Source organism: Parasteatoda tepidariorum, chromosome 9 (assembly GCF_982258835.1).
Source record: "Parasteatoda tepidariorum strain Cologne lab strain chromosome 9, Ptep-v5.0, whole genome shotgun sequence".
NCBI lineage: Eukaryota > Metazoa > Arthropoda > Arachnida > Araneae > Theridiidae > Parasteatoda > Parasteatoda tepidariorum.
In genome coordinates, this window is record NC_141763.1 from 93,798,314 (window position 1) to 93,813,032 (window position 14,719).

The following is a 14,719-nucleotide window of genomic DNA, read 5'->3' on the forward strand; positions in this document are numbered from 1 at the left end:
ATAATCTACAAAACCACTGCTTTGAATTCGAACTATAGATTTACATTGTTTGACTACATTTACTGATTAATAGTTATTGACTTGCCTTATATTTGAAACAGGAAGGTTTCTTCCCTTCGATTTATCGAATAATTGATTAGAACAAATGCTCCCAACAAAGTGCAAATTGTTTCTTAAATTTACAATAAAATTTGGGTTCTATCTCTGTAACTTATCCTATTCACATACTTCCCGAGAAAAAGCTCCCCAGCGAAAAGGATTTTCACGGGGGTGGGGGGGTACTAATCACCCTTGTGTTCTGAAAAACGTAAAAATTGCTCCCAAAATCGTACTAGTTTCTGAATCCATCTTTGATTGGAGCTAATATTGGAGGGTTTTTTTCTGATATGTTGATTTCAATGAATGAAATTGAATAAAAGTTAATAAATTTTATGATCTGACGAGCCACCTACGCGTGCAATGAGCTCGCTATAATTGACTAAAGTGAACAGTTTACTCCAGTACAACTCTATATCAGCTGGAGTTCACCTTTCAATTCCAAACCAATTCCAATTATAAAAAAAATTCCAAAAATTATGAGAAATTCCAATTATAAAATTTTTTTTGCCAATTGAGTAAGATAGGTAAAGAATATCTTCTTTCGCCAAACAGATAAAGCAGACAAAAGTTATTTTCGACTTCAAAATTAGGACATGAGAGCTTTTAGCTACACAACTGAGATCTTTAGCTCGCAATTGCACGGCTATTCACTTTAAAAATACGTAAGTGAACTGCCTTGCGGTCCTTTACATATACAACATAATCATAAAAACAAAATAATCATAATTCTACTTTTATTAGTTTTTTTCTTTGTCCCAAAAATTCTGGAAATTCGTCAACAGAATTGAATGAAACTGAGAAATTTAATGACATACAAAGCTATCCAAAATAATTTTTTAAAAAATTTAGGAGTCTAGTTTATAACTAGTCATAATGCAAAAAAAAATTTATAATTATTATTTTTTACTTTACCTAATTACGTGCTGTGGTGACCCATAATTACTTTCCCTTTTCTCTATGCGTCAATCCCAATTTTCACGAAGTGAAACTTTTAATTTGAAACTGAAACCCAGAATTGGGAACTGAAACTAAAATCTGTCTATCAAAATTCCAATCCAATAATCTAATTTCTCAAATTAAATCTAGCCAATCATTGCACGTTAAAGGTGTGGCTAATTCATTTTCTCTGCCGAACCAACACATCATCTTTCTCTGCTAAAACTCATTGCAAACGGAAGTGTAGTCCTATCTCTCTATAATCTTATTATTTTGCATGTAGCGTATATATGTTTGTGATGTGGTTAATAAAATCTTAATGTTTAATTTGTAAACCTTCTGATACTTCAAGTGTACATACACACCACAACACCATAGTGTCACAAGAAACCGAAACGAAAACAATGTTTCTACTTTGGCGTTAACCCATGTACTAATTCTAAATTTCCATATTAAATAAATAGCTCTTATTGCTCTTCAATTTTGTTCTTAACATTTCTCAAAAAATGTGTGAGAGATAATGATGGTTACTTTTTTACTATACGCGGAGTTCGCATCAACCAGTCATCGCTGGGATTCGAACAAGGTTCACTTCATAGGTAGGTGAATGCTCTATCCCCTCAGCCACCACGACTCTGTTTAAAATCTTTTAACATCGTAAGGAGCTTCTTCAAAAAATCCACAATTTCTAATCGAACTTCGTAGATAGTTCATGGATAGACCTGAAAAGAAGTTCGTAGCTGGACCTGGAAATAACTACTCGTCACGTGGTGAGTCAGCAGAAAAAGGTGGTGACTCAAAGTAAATGAACAGCCAGTCACTTTTTCCAATCCTTCTTTTTCGATATTTTTTGTTGCTCATTGAATTTTCTAGTTCGGAGAAGTCAACTCAGTATGTTTAACACTTTCACGCCGGGAAAAGACAAAATACTGATAATATTCGGGAGGAGTTAATCTATTCTCAACAATAACAATTCACTGTAAGGAAATTTATCACGGCGAAGAAGCAATTCAATATAAAAATTGCATCCGTTAAAAACAATTGGTAGTTATTGATTTTTATTATTCCCGGGAAAAAAACTAAAAAATGAAATTTATTGTTACCAGTTTTTACTCCGGTGCGCTGCCAAGATGAAACAATCTAGCGTGACCCACCGGTGGGTCACCCCGGCGTGAACGTGTTAACTAACTTTTGTCACATATTCATTGTGTTTTTATCTTTGAATTTACTTTTTATAGCCGCAGATTATTTCAAATAGAATTTTTTAAGAAAATATAATTTAATCCAAGTAAAGAAAAGCAAAAATTGGCTATTAAATAAAAAGACCCAATAGGTATCGGTATTGACCTGAGGAAAAAGTAACTTAAGTCATTGGGCTTGAGATAAAAGTGATTACTAGTAGAGTCTACCGGTCACTGGTTTATAACTGAAAATTTAAATTTTAAGGTCTATTCGTAGATCTTTAAGAAACTATAAAATTTCCTGCGTCTTTATTGAATTTTTTGTATTTATATAATTTAATAAAGTTAAATAATATCTGTGCACTTAATCAGCATTTTATAATTTGATAATTTCATACATTTTTAAAAACAAAATTTAATAAATTCTTACATTTTAAAGTTTGTTAATTTTTTATATTTCAAATCAGTTTGATACATTCTCATACCCGTTATTAAAACAATTACTCTTACTCTTTCATAAAAATTGGTAACTTCGAACACTAACATGAAATTTTATGACTTGTTTTTATCTCTTTTTGTAGGCTTATATATAACAGGTCTATGCTATGATAATGCACCCAGAGAAGTTCGTTTAGATAGGATGGGATGCTATCTTTTTTGATGGATGTTATACAGACAAATAAAGGAATACATATTTTTGAGGGTAAGCACCATACGCCCAGATTTCATTTCGTATGTCCCAAGTAATCCGGAAGTACAAGATAAACCGCGGATGTTATTCTCCAAACTTGATTTAATTTATACTGAAAGGTTAGATTTTCACTCTTTGATTGAGCCTCAATTTTTTTCGAGTTGAGTTGTATTGAAGAAAAACCAATACCATGTCGAAGAGGAAATTTCGGTTAGGTAATTCAGGACTGCCTGTGTTTATATGGGGAAAATATATTTTTTTAAGCAGCACCAATTATGGTTTTAAAAGCAAAATGGTATGGATGCTCATAATCCCGTCATTCTCACTAGTTATTTGATATAACATCGACAACGTTTTCCTTCTCGCTTATATATTACTATATAACCACTAATATACATATACTTCGTATTTTTTTAAGCAGCACCAATTTTGTTTTTTAAATAAATTTACATGGACACCGAAATTGAGACCAAGAAATAAACACGGAATAACACTTGTAACAGATCATAATCATGGAGAAGAACTCAAAGCAGTGATTTGTAGGCCAAGGTATCACTACGAACCGTTTTCTATTGAATTCAGGTCTGGAGATCTGAAGGACCTCGTGTATCCCAGTTGAGAATAATTTAGACAACCTTGTCAGGCTAGTTTCTGGTTAATTCCGCTTCCACGGTTGTTATATGAGCTGGGAAAATGTATTTAAAAAAAATTATTTAGTATATAAAGTATGTAAATAAAAAATATATGCAGTATATGTCGCTTATCCACTTTACTGCGCATTATATTTAAATAGGCATCCATATTTCACTAATTTCAGGGATTTGAACTAAACAGTAAAAACAAACCTGCCCTGACCAGAGTTTCCTTGCCTCAGCGATAAATGCGCGTTTGCGACTATTATCTCGAAAGCGCTGGAGGTTGCATTCCAAGTCAAAGGATAAAGTAACTTGACGTGTATACTAAACCTTAAAATTCCAAACGAATGCTTTAATCCTACAGGAATCGATTAAAGGGGATGTCGTCATCAAATAGTTTCGCACATTGTCTAGCTTGTATTGATAGTTTCTTTTTTTTTTTACGATCACCTTTTTTATGGTGATTTTTTTATTTTATAGTTCTTTGATATCCATGTACTTAAAGCAGTCACTACTGATCCTGGTTGCCAATTTCGAAGTTTTTTATTCAATTGTTTAGCCAAATTAAACCGTTCTGAAAATGTTGTCTGTTTTTCCTATCTATCACGTGGTGCTAAACTATTCTATTACATATTAATATCTCTTTTGAAGGCTCTTGCAGAGATGAAATGGTTGGACATGCCGTCTTCTCCCCCAACGGTGATCATCGTCAACCAGGTTGCCACTGCACACCTACCACACTTCGTAAGTTTTCATTTCAATACTTATTGGTTAATCAATTTCATCCTGTATGGAATTTGTATGATAAGTAGTGTTTCAGCCGTGGTAGCTCAGAGGATAGAGCGTTCACCTCCCAATGAGGTGAACCGGGTTCAAATCCCAGCAATTTGCTGATCGATACGAATTTTTCCCCAAGCTTGCACAGACCACAGTGCTTACATAAAAATATTCTCAGTGGTAAGCGGATCATGGGTTAGAGTCCGCTTGCATTCAGGCTCATCGTTGGAGGTTTTCACTTGGTGGTATTTCAATAAAAAAGTCCTCCACGAAGACAAATTTCTCCCAGTATTTGATAAAGGGCTGTCCTTGTCTTCTGGATTAGGCTCACTATTACAAGGCTGCGGAGTTGAATATTGATGAACTCAGAATTGGATCGACTGTTCGACGATGGTTATAATTATTGGTTGATGTATACATTTATTTTGCTTCTTATTTGTGAACATAGGACACTTGACATTTTCCGATATTAACCATTGCAGTAATTTCTAGCAAATGCACTCCTCATCTTTGTACATAACTTCAAACTTTAGGAAAGAATATTTTCCCCTCTATGTATAAAAATTATCTTATGTCTATAAAGAATCTTTTTTAACCATAAACAAACAAAGAAACTGTCGAAAGTGTTTATTCCGAGACAATGATGAGTCAGTTTTTTAAAAGTTATTTGTAACATGAGGGAAGTGTGAATTTCTTCATTTGAAAATTATATTTCAGCGAAGGTTAAAGGAACAGTTATATAAAACATGTTTGTGTTATTATGTTATATTAAAATATGTTATTTTGAAGTTTATTTGTAATGTTAATTGACAGCTAGAAAGATAACCTACTTTCTGAACAACTTTTTTATTTCCAATATTAGTTAAGGACATGAACGCAAGAGAAAAATGTCATCACTTTAGCTTAATCACAAATTTGTAACTACTTCTTATTTTCATGCATTTTATTTCTATTTGTTACTTTTATGACCTATCACAGCAACAGAAAAGTATTTTTTTTTATCTTAAATTTAAATAGGTAGAAAGAATTGTTTCTTCCTTAGTTGGTCATGAATGTGGATTAAACGCTTCCAAAGAAATAGAAAAATGTCTGCACGAATGTCTAAATCATACTCTGTTGCAAGTTAAGAAAAAGCCATTATCCAGAAAAACCTATTTGCACACAAAATATATGCCAAGCTCCCAGTGCGAACGTATATCAACATCGTCAACTCTAATTTAAAGAAACCAATGAAAGAATAATAAATATTGCTTTTTGCAGACGATTTTCTTCTACAGTGAAACAAAATTGAAAATTCTTTATTTTACATTTCATTTGTTAAGGGAATGCCAGCATAAGACAAGCCATTTTTAGTGAACCAATCAAGTCCAATGCTTTTGCAACGTCACATAGTTGATGTTTTTTTAAGTTGGAATGTTCTCCTCATTTAAGGAAATATGTTGCCTAGTTTAGTATTCCAGTATTACTACGAAAAAATAACCTTTTTTAAAAAAATCTATGATATATATCGTAAAAGATAACACGTAAAATATATCTATATCTATATATATCGTAAGATTACATTTTTGGCTGACGTTTTTAACTTTTAAAAGTTTTTAAACTGCTTTCGAAAGCACAGTTGTGTAATTTGATAACGGAGTAAAACGGAACTATATGCAGTCGTGGATGAATACCTAAATTCTGTACCGCAATGGTCTTTTTTCCTTAACTTGCCACGGAGTATTCACCTTATTCCCGACTGTGTTTCATGTCGTCAATGGTAGGGGGTAGATCTTTCAACTTTCTGTAGTAGTTTAAGGTAGAAGAACTTCTTCTGATATAAACTAAATTGCGTAAATCCGCATCTCAACGATATGGCAATTGCATATTAATACAGGATAATTTCCCAAAGTACTTTTTTTTCATACCATCATCTAATATTTTAAAATATGAAGCATTAACTGTATATGAAGAATTGGCAGCACTTTAAGAGCATCCATATTCTTAATGTAAATAATATTAAGTCCGTTATTAACTAAATTCACTTAATAAGCCCTCAGTTTCTACTTATTCTAAATCTCGAGTTATTTTTCTTTCTTAAACTTAATTCAAATCAAACGTATAAACTCTACATGAAAGAACACTTCATAATAAAGATATAACAGAAGTAGTCAAAATTCAAAATTACTCGTACCCGTTTTATCCTTAACAAAGTAATATCTTGTTCGTAATTTACCGTGTTCCATTACACTTCGAAATGCAGAGTGCAAAGTCCATGTTACGGACGCCACTTTGTTCTGACTCCAGAATTGTTTTGTTTCGAATTACTTTATTTAACAATACAACACACAGAATAATAGGCCTATTTACATAATATATTATTTACAAATTTGTTGAAAGCATAATCGTTCAACCTAACGATGAAAATTGTATAAATTCCCTTAAAATGTAACGTATCATAGGGTCTCTTACTTAATACTATAAACATAAAAAAAGAACATAAAATATAATTGGCAGATTCACAAACTCAAAATATAATATAATACGAAATTAAATTAAAGAAAACATGACGGAAATGATCAACTTAATGGGAGTGGCAGCAATTATTTTTGTGCAAATAACATAGATATACTGTTATAAATTACAGTTAAAAATATCTGTTAAATGTCATAACAATATAAATGGTATTTTAAAAAATGATGACTTAGATAAACTAATTCTGTTTACCAATAGATCTAAATATATGAAATACTATTAGATAATAATGTGACGATTTCGGTACATTTTGAAAGGCAAAACAATCACTCTTATCTAAGCTGGTTTATTTTAGTAGAATTTTCTGAAATAAGTAATTCTATTTACAAATTTATGCACAGTTCTATAGAGTTCATATTTTATATTTTACTTCCTAACCGTAGTTGAACAGTCGGCCCAATCTTGGGTTCACGACTACAAATGTTCAATTCCGTCGTACTCCTGGATCAAGTATGGCAGAAATTTGCCTTCCTAGATGATTTTTCGATTAAATAAAACCGCATTTATGTTACATGGAGAGGAAAAACTACGAGAACATTCCTCGTTAGCCTGGCGACAAGGGGACCCGTGATCCGTCTACCATTGAGAATGTTTTACGTCAGCAGTGTGGTCGATGCGAGCTGGGTGCGGAATTCATATCGCCCAGCCACGGCTAGGATTCGAAAGCAATTCATCTCATTGGAAGGGGAATCGCTCTATCTCCAGAGCCGCCACTGCTTTCTTGTGTTCATTGACAAAATTATAAATGTCTCCTCCCAAATACAACAAAAATAGTCACCAGAAAAATATTTTCTGAATCGATACAGCGTCCGTTCTTCGTCAGAATCTCTTATCTCAAAGATGAAGCCTAATCTCAGATAAAATAAATTAATAAAAATAAGAAAAATAGACTCCACTCCTTAAACTCGGAACTTTTAGAACTTGTAGGGAGACTTCGAATGCCGGAGATGAATAAATGCGGGGGTGAGCTATTCATGAGGTGTTACAAAACCATTGAGGTTGATGAGCGGCAACGACTTTTAAGCAATTCGTAATGCTTTTGCGTACAATTTTAACATCTGTTTATCCAAAGATAAATCCATTTAAAAAATATTTTTGAAAATGGTTAATTAGTTTTTTTTTTTTGAAGCTAGCGGGTGAAAACTTTTTAAATTGTGAGGCTTACAAATTTTTACACAATATTAAATAATGCAATTTTAAATGAAAAATTCCAAAATTTGAAGTCGTTGGATTTTTGGTCGAATAATATTTTAAGAGATTTCAATTTTTTAATTTTTCACATAATGTTCCTAAATTTTTCTGATTCTCCATACACTCATACGCACCATCAATCATCTTTGATACAAATATTATTTTAACAGAATTATTACATAACAGAATTATAACATTACTTTACACATTAAAAATTAATATAATTCTAGATCTAATTATAAAAAATTAATCTAATTCTAGAGCAAATTATAAAAAACTAATCTAATTCTAGAGCAAATTATAAAAAATTAATATTATTCTAGATAAAATAATTACTATTGAATATAGATTATATGAAATTACATTATTTCAACTCATCGATTGATATAATTTTATCAGACCAATCTACATTATTTCACATAATGATATCATATCATCTTATCTATTTTCCTTTTATCTATCAACTCATCTTATCTGTTTTCATTTCCACAACAATCTCATACATAACTAATGGCAAGTTTTACATTTAAAAGCAACAAAAAAAAAATACATTAAAAATCATTTAAATTTATGATGAGGCAATTTTTGAAAAATAAAAATAAAAATTATTTTCCGCGAGAACAGACAAAAACTTAATAAATTCCAAATATATGCGTTTAAACATGTGCATATATTATATTTGAACTGAATCTTGCTTCATCTATACCTTAGATTATATTTCGTTACCTTGCACATTAAAAACTAAATTGATCTCAAATATATGCGCAAATACAGTTATTTCATTTAAACAGTTTGCGGTATAAGAAATAATAAATAATAAATTATGGATTCTGAAATAAATAAAATTCATTCGGGAATCATTTTAAATTATGACACAGCAATTTAGAAACATAATAAAAAGAATTTATTTTTTTACCTGTCATACAACTTTTCAAATTTTTTTCAGTTTGGGTCTTAAATAATAAAAGTTGAGCAAATATGTGCCTGACTTTACTTATTACGGCGTCATTAGTTTGTATAACTTTGGGTGATGATTTAAAAGATAAAGTAAGCGTAGAAAATTTGTATCCGGACGATGCCTATAACTACAGTAAGTAAGTTTTTTTTTAAAAAAAAAGAAACTAGAATATAAATAATATTTATTGCATGATAATTAGTTTGAAAATATTTAAATTAGAGTTATGCAGGTGTTCAAATTACCTTTTGTATGGATGATAAAAGTTAATTTCTGAAGATTTATTATTACTATCATGTTAATTAAATTTATTGCAATAATATAAGTATACATTCCAACCAAGCCGAATTCTTTTTAATATTTTTAGCATTTTAGGAATAAAATTTCAAATTTCGTAAGAAAATATTTTTTTAATGCCATGAAATAACAATTATTTTGAAACAATCACCGGGATTGATGAGGGGCTGTGATTCTTAAGCAAAACGTTTTAATAAAATCTAAAGCGTTTTTGTGTACAATTATAATATATGTTTATCAAAAGATAAATTTATGTAAAAAAAAATTAGTTTTCATTATTTTTTTTTTTACTAATGGTTGAATACGTTTCGAATTGTAAAGCTTACAAATTTCTGCTGAATATTAATTTTCGTAATTTGGAATGAAAAATTTTAAAATTGGAAACACATGTGTCGAATAATATTTCTAGAAATATGAAACTTTAAAAAATTAGTATTTTTAAATTTTCATAAAACATTAAATTTTTTCAATTTTTCTAATCCATTTATAAACTTTCGTACGTTAGAAATTATCCTTGACATTATTTCAGTTATAAGTAGGATTACTTTTCACTACTTTATACATTGAAAATTAATATGATTCTAAATTGAATTATGGAAAATTCATATCATACAAGATAAAAAAAAAAACTATTCGAACTAGATTATATCAAATTACATTATTTCATTTCATCTATTAATATCGTTTTATCATGTTAATGTATATTAGTTCTTATTATCGTATCATTTTACCATATCAATAAATATTGTCTCATATAATGATATCATTTCATCTAATATATTTTTCTCTCATCAACCATCTCATATGAGTTATACATTTTAAGGTTGTTTTTCGAAAGCTCCCTCGTAATATGAAATTATGTTTTTTTTTTTTGCAAATAATATTCCATTTTTATAACTGCTGTGAGTTTGCAACTGTTACTCATGATTGTTTGGTCAAGTTTAACCTATCTAAAGCCCGCACCGTTTGCGCGTATTTCGAAAATGGCGCAGAATGTCAACATGGAGAAAAGCCTCAGTTTTGTGAAAATGAAGATGTGTGAGGATTTAATTATAGACCAGGGGTTTCCAACTTACATGAGGCCGGGGGCCGCAATTAAAAACACCAGTCAAATGGTGGGCCACAACTTTTTCAAAACTTTATATAAGACTCTTTTATGTTTAAAAGAACATTAAATATTGCTGTCGGATTTTTATAAAAGTTTTTTTAATATAAAAAGAAAAAAAATAACAAGCATTACGAATAATGCGTGTTACGTATCATTTGAATCTTCGCTTAATCTGAAACTTAGTGACAAGATTTTTTTTTACTTTCAAATTTAATTCTGTGATAAATTAGCATTTTTTCGACTTATTAGGAATTATAGCAACAACTAAAAAATTCTCGAGCATCTGAAATTAATTTTTTTTCTTCTTTTCCGCTCATGCGATATTCAATTCAAGGAATTTAAATAAAAGATGATATTCATTCCCTCTTTTATGCGCTTTAAAATTTACAAATATAAATGATTTCGTCCAAAATGAGTGGTTTCAAAAAGTTAAATTGGAGAATTTCTTCGTGAAAATTTCTGATACCCATATGCTAAATTATATTCACAGATTACAAAAAAAAAAAAAAAGAAAGAAAGAAAAAAGAGAGCAACATACACGATTATTTTTGTATTTGAATAAATACTTTCTAGGACGCAAAGCCTGAGAAATAAATTTTTTTGCACTGTTTGTATGTGAAATCACAGAAAACGAATTTTTTTTTTTTTTTTTTTAACGAAAAAAGTATTTTAAGCCCTTATGGACTTTTTACGAAAATTGTCCTCAATGAAAACTAATATAGTTATTTTAGTTCGCGGGCCACAAAAAAAGCTCGGGCTGCCAGTTGGAAACTCCTGTTATAGACCATGCCAACCTTCATCTATCATAAGATACCTCATGATAGAAATAGTGGTAGTTACGCCACATTACTCCCATTGCAGAATTTATTCTGATTTTCAGAATTTATTCGATGAACGAATACCACTAGTTGATTATTGCAGTTTATTTATTTATAAAATTTTTGCTCATAATATTTTTTCTTCGTTTTTTTTATTTATAGCATTTCGCTCATTTTTTCTCTCAATTTTTTATACCATTTCGCTAATTTTTTTTTTCTTCATTTTTAGCTTATAGCATTTATGCTCATTATTTTTTTTTTCAATATTGTTATTATTACCGGGAGACATTATTTACTTCATCGGATTTTTTTTCATTGAGCAGTTTATATTAAGCAAATCAACTGTTTAATGTGGACCATACCTCCCATCATGTTATCCAGTTCATATCACGTCCACAGGTCACTATTGTGGGGAATAAAATTATCGACCATATTGACCTTCATCCATCATAAGGTACCTCTAAGCAGAATCCTTCCTTTCCTTTATTTAAAATAAATTGGGTGCCTAGGCCGCGCAGCGGCCTCTAACCCATCCATCCTGAAAATAATGCAGTGTATACAGACATTTTGAGTTATGTCACAGTATGGTTACATAATAATATTGCCATGATTAGAAAGTACAACTAGATCTAAGATTTACATGAATTGCAAAGAAAATTGAAATTAGCCATGATTAGATATGGAAACATGATATACAAACTTAATCTGTGATATTTACATTGATGATCAGTAGAAATTTGAAATTGAGTGTTTAATGTTGATGATAGCGTAAGTATATACAACCCACTTTTCTTTTAAACTGAATCACTTTGCTTGTTATAATGCCTGTCTTGGCCAATTTATGGGAGATATGATCTGTATTGGTACACGCTGTGAGTTCACGGACTAGAACTTTGATATGCATGATTGGTGGTTCTGTTTCTGAAATTGTGGGTGGAGCCGCAGCTGAATTATAATCCTCCATGGGTTGGGGGGGGGGGTCAAGTCAGGATTTTCTTTGGTGTCAGATTGCTGCAAGGAAGTGGCGACATCTAGTAGTGGTGGAGGGCTGATATTTGTAGTAGTGGATAAATTTTCAACAGGCTTTGTAGCTTTGTTTTTCTTTCTCTTTTTACGTTTTCGTTTTTTGAGAGGGGGCTCGGTGATATTTTTGGATGAACTTTCCAAATCTACGAATGACACACTCACTGTCTGCTCCAAAAGCCGGCCGCTTTCATGAATTTCCGTGTCAGTGACTTCCGCTGATGTAGTCTGCATTTCAGACTTGATTTGCTGGTTATAGTTTCTTCTTTTTTCAAGCAGTTCGTTTGCTTCACTGTTTATTTTCCCGTAAGCTTCCATTATTCTCTCATACATCTCTAATTCCATAGGATCCGTGGGTGAATAAACAATTGCAATTTCAAATTAATATTAAAATGTATAGGTTTAGAATTTTCTACAGTGAAAAGTTTTCGGAACTTCAGTATTCTAAAAAGTATACAAAAGCTAGACGTTAAGAACGTATCCAATGAGCGAGCATATCGAGCATTGGATTGCGAAGCAATCCGAAATGAACTGCGGAAGCAGTTCCCGGGGGTTGGCGAGTGCCAGCGAGTAGGGGGCGAAGCTTCCTAGTTTAAGTTATTTGTCTGTTATAAAACCCAGATAATTCTTCCCGGCAAGATTATATAAAGTTTAAAATGATCACATTGCATTGCTTTTCCGTTATCTTCCACATTGAAAATTAATGCGTTTTGGGTAAAGAACAGGTGTAAATATGAAAATACACAATCTTTTCAGCAACAATACTAGCACAACTCATAATTCAACTTGAAGGTAATCTTTGTTTAAGCAAACTAAAGCATTTCTTATGCATTTTCCTTAGCAATGAAAATTTTAAACCCACTTATCTCAAAACAGGATTTTTTTTAATTGTGCCGCTATTGCAGCCCTTGAGCGATGCATTTAGAAACAATTAAACTTCATTTTGGAGTCATTTAAATTTAAGGCTTTGCATTTAAAAGAAATCCGAGCAATTTTTTTTCTGTCGGTAATGTAATTTTTCTCCTACATTATTTTACAAACTTAACAAATTTAAGTTTTAGTTTAAAATGTTAAACGTTTAGTAAAAATGTAGCTGACTACAATTATTGCAGCATCATTAATTAGTACAGCTTTAAGTAATAATTTAAATATAAATAATCTGTATCCGGGTGATGTTTATAACCACGGTGAGTAAATTTGAAAAATTTTAATATAATCCTTAGTTATTACATGATTCCTAGGTCGCAAATATTTAAATTGTAATTATCCCATATAGCACTCATCTTCCGAAACCTTTCCCTAGGACCTCCCAAATGCATCCCTTTCTTCCGAGGGAAGGCGCGGATAAATAGGGGAAAGCCGAGGGAAATTCCATTCTAACATTCCTACGGATAACGATACGTAGGAAGTCCTTCGGAAACATCGCCTACGGATATTCCTCCACCGGTCATCCGTTAGAAATCAATCCAATGGATTTTTCTCCCTGGTTATTCCGTAGGAGCATCATAATTACTTATGTCTGTGCGTGCAACCGGCTAAGCAATTGCGCATGCGCTAGATGTGCTTGACTAGAATTTAATTCTCACCAAAGAATTTTTGAAAAGTAATCCTGCTGAAGAAATTGCGCGGAGGTATACATAGTTTGTTGCTTACAGGTATAATCAAGTGTAGCTATGTTGACTGTTGTAATTTTGAGCTCTTCATTTATGATTCAGTAAATAAAGTAAGTTAATCGTTTTGAATAATTTTTTTCAGTTTATAATATTGTATCTATGTATTTTAAACGTTTACCACATTTTATAATTCTAATTATCTGTGTTAAAGTAGTTAATGATTTCCACGTTACTGAGTTAGGCCTAATAACATACTTGTTCTCCGATTTTATCTTTGATATAATAAGAAATGTCTGTTAATAAAAAGAGTATTATTTTAAAGTTAGGATAGTTTATTATTTTGTATGTGTTTTGTTTGTATTTTGTTTATTATTTTGTTTGGCTCAGTGGGGCTTTAGTGAGGGAACTTGTTTATTATTTTGATATCAAGTCTTTCCTTCTATTGCCCCTTCTAAGCCGCATCGTTTGATTTCCACCAACAACTTGGAGTTTTTGGGAATCTAATAATGTAGATGTATTAGTAAGTATAATTATATGTATTAGTAGCCTAAGGGAAAGCCATAAAATTCAAATCTACCTCAGCACTTCCTAAAGAGAGTACCCGAGGAAAGTATGCGACCTTGAAACTTCCTCAGTTCTTCCTTAGGAGACTGCCCGGGGAAAGCCATTGGAAAGTATGAGACCTTGAAACTTCCTCATCATTCTTCCTCGGCTCCTCCTATGGAATGACTTTCGGGAAGCCCGCCGGAGGAACTGAGGAATTGAAAGGTGCGGACATTTTGCATTACTGAGGAGCTCCGCGGGAGGAATTCGGGAAAAGTCGGGAGCTCCGGGGGAGGTTGAGCGATTCCTCCGTGGGAGCTACTACGGAAGAATTTTTG

General features: G+C 31.6%; 1 protein-coding gene across 2 annotated transcripts in view; it reads left to right on the forward strand.

Annotated features, from left to right (window-relative positions):
* Positions 1-2,668: 2,668 nt before the first annotated feature.
* LOC107448114 (pancreatic lipase-related protein 2) overlaps positions 2,669-14,719 on the forward strand; it is a 39,449-nt gene continuing 27,398 nt past the window's right edge. The window contains exons 1-2 of one of the 2 annotated variants that reach the window (XM_071186082.2): positions 2,669-2,919; positions 4,194-4,286. In XM_071186082.2, coding sequence (XP_071042183.2) covers positions 2,862-2,919; positions 4,194-4,286 — 151 coding nt within the window. In that variant the 5' untranslated portion in view covers positions 2,669-2,861. Of the gene's footprint in view, positions 2,920-4,193; positions 4,287-8,944; positions 9,115-14,719 lie in introns of those variants that run through there. The other variant, XM_071186083.2, reaches the window with a different exon arrangement.